This window comes from Montipora foliosa, unplaced genomic scaffold, assembly GCF_036669935.1.
Source record: "Montipora foliosa isolate CH-2021 unplaced genomic scaffold, ASM3666993v2 scaffold_471, whole genome shotgun sequence".
Taxonomy (NCBI): domain Eukaryota; kingdom Metazoa; phylum Cnidaria; class Anthozoa; order Scleractinia; family Acroporidae; genus Montipora; species Montipora foliosa.
Window position 1 is genome coordinate 395,001 of NW_027179780.1, and position 2,500 is coordinate 397,500.

Sequence of the window (2,500 nt, forward strand, 5' to 3'; positions counted from 1 at the left end):
AGCTTCGCTTTTAGGCTTGGCTAAATCTACATATTAGTGCTATGCACAAAGATTTTGCTGAGAGTATTTGTTTTAACGAGGGTTTGGGAGGTATGGGGGAGATGTTGACGTTTATACTGTAGGGTGGTTTAAATTACGATTATCTTTTCTTTAATGGTCTTTTTGTGGTTGTGTATCGCACTGTATTTCGTTGTAACCCATCGATGCGAGAAATTCTGGTTTATCTATGACGTCAGTGACCGTCCGTACGTACGTCCACTCTTCCATGTATGCCAATGTGACTAGTATCACGTAACCATATCACGGGCTCAAGTTTAGAGTACTTGTGCCCAAAATGGTGGCCATATACTCTACCTAGTTTCACCATATCTCTTTGATATTGGACATCCATGTTATGGTCAATAGGACACTTTCAATATATTAAAATTCAGCTGGAAAGAGAGGTTTAGAGGACAAAGACAAAGGAAAGTGGATGATACGCTTATATCTTTCACATTCATTGCAACTTGTTTCTATTGTTTTTGTCCTCTCTGCCTCACTATCAAGCTGAATATTGATATTTCGAAAATGGCCTTATGACACCTGTCAAAACAAGGTATCCATTGACCAGGATCAAGTGACCATATCGAGGTCAGCTGCTTCTTTTGAAGTTGACCGCTGACCTGGTACTCGTCTTTGATTGGATTGCGGACTCAAACCGGGTTTACTTCTTTGTGACATAAGCAAGGCTTAATTTTTCGTGCGCTTTCTGTGGCTCGAGGCGGCTACACGGCTATACTACGTCAACTGAAGCTCTTAACAATAACAGTCGATGCTTTTCGTGTTCAGGTGGAAAACGGTTTGAAATTTTATTTTGTTCAACCATTTTCCACCTGAAACCGTATTTTCGCCGGTTTCAATCCAGGTTTGACATATGTAGCTGTGGTCAGGACCACACTGGTGTCTTCGCATTTCCTCAAGTCAAGAATCGGAGGGATATAAACTAAAAGCTGAATGTTTAACGTTAAATATCTTTAATTGAACTCCTCGAATACATCTTGATAACAGCCAAGATGGGATGAAACTAACACACGCATAAATTACAGACGACTTAAATATGCACAATCGGGTACACACCACGCAGGGTATTCGCACGCACCTAATGTTAACTAAATATGCTAATAGATATCGACACAGAATGTTAATTTTTAATTTGTTTAGAGCTGCTTCTTATTCTGTATTTTAATTTTTGGCATATTTTTAATTTTGAAAGTGATAGGCTTCCATGACGCCGGGACGACCTATGACAACGACGAAACAGCATACCAGTAATAGCTCAAACTTGGTGGAAGAAGTTACTCCACAAATTTTCTTCTTGGACACTAAATCATTCGTTATTTTTCGGGTGCGTTATTTCAAGTGGATGCGTATTTTTAGAAAATGGTTTAATCGGTTGGAACACTAATCAGCAAATTACGGCAACCGAGAAAGGACAAACTTCAAAGGCGATCCGCTCCAACAAATTACCTGTACGAGCTTCTTAATTTTGCGAGAACTCATTGCGATAACGTGTTTATAACATAAGGGGAAATTTTTCTTGTCACTGTTGCGGCACATCGAAAGCCAGTTAGTTAAAAATACATTTGTTCGCTCGCATTTTAGAGCGAAACAAATAAACAAATCAGCCATTTCTCTATGTCCTAAACCAAAAGAGTACAGATGTTTGTAATTTAATTTCAGTTGAGACTCAGTTGAGAATATAAAATTCGAGTTTCTTTCCTGAACAAACCAAGCTGGGGTGTTTTAATGAAATACATCAAAATGTGAATGATCTCGTTCTCAGAGATAAAGCGGAATAAAGTGTATCAATAAAGCTCGTTTTTTGACAAAGTTTCCCAACGAACTGTCACATCACCAGCGTGACTCCTATTCGCTGGCTTTTGATAGTTGACTCTGAAATGGCTTTTTCCCTTCCTATTCGCTGGCAGTTGACTGACAGGCACCCCAAGCTCACACTGCAATAGCCCATTTCCGAGTTGCTGCATGCATCAGTTTCAAAGCGAGTCCTGGTGCACAACCATTCAAATCAGTGGAAATGAGTTGCGAATTGTTATGCAAATCAAACTCATTTCCCTTAAAATAGTTGAGCACCAAGATTCTCTTCGAAACCGAGACAAAGAGCAACTCGGAAATGGCCCATTTTGCAATGCATAACTATTATAACTACGTGACAAGAGAGTTAAACCTGAGGTTAAAATATAAGTTAAGCGAAGTTTCGCCTAAGAGGGTATAAAGGAGCACTGATTTCACTATATCGACATTGGTTTATGAATTAAACACAAAACAGAAGTGAACAACATATTTGAGGTAGGGAAAGTTCGTTGCAAGAAAAAGACATTCAGTTTTTCAAGTTAACTTAATTTTTAACTAATTAAACTCTCTTATCACATAAAATGGTGACGCGTTGTGAGATTAGGGCGCCTGTGGTTGGCTACTGTTTGTTTTTTTTTTTTTACCTTTT

The 2,500-nt window shown here is 38.7% G+C and overlaps 1 protein-coding gene across 1 annotated transcript in view; it reads right to left on the minus strand.

Annotated features, from left to right (window-relative positions):
• The window catches only part of LOC137989751 (uncharacterized), a 3,417-nt gene extending 3,026 nt beyond the window's left edge, over positions 1-391 (minus strand). The window contains exon 1 of the mRNA XM_068835416.1: positions 355-391. Within this exon, the coding sequence (XP_068691517.1) occupies positions 355-391 (37 nt within the window). The remainder of the gene's footprint in view (positions 1-354) is intronic.
• Positions 392-2,500: the final 2,109 nt, after the last annotated feature.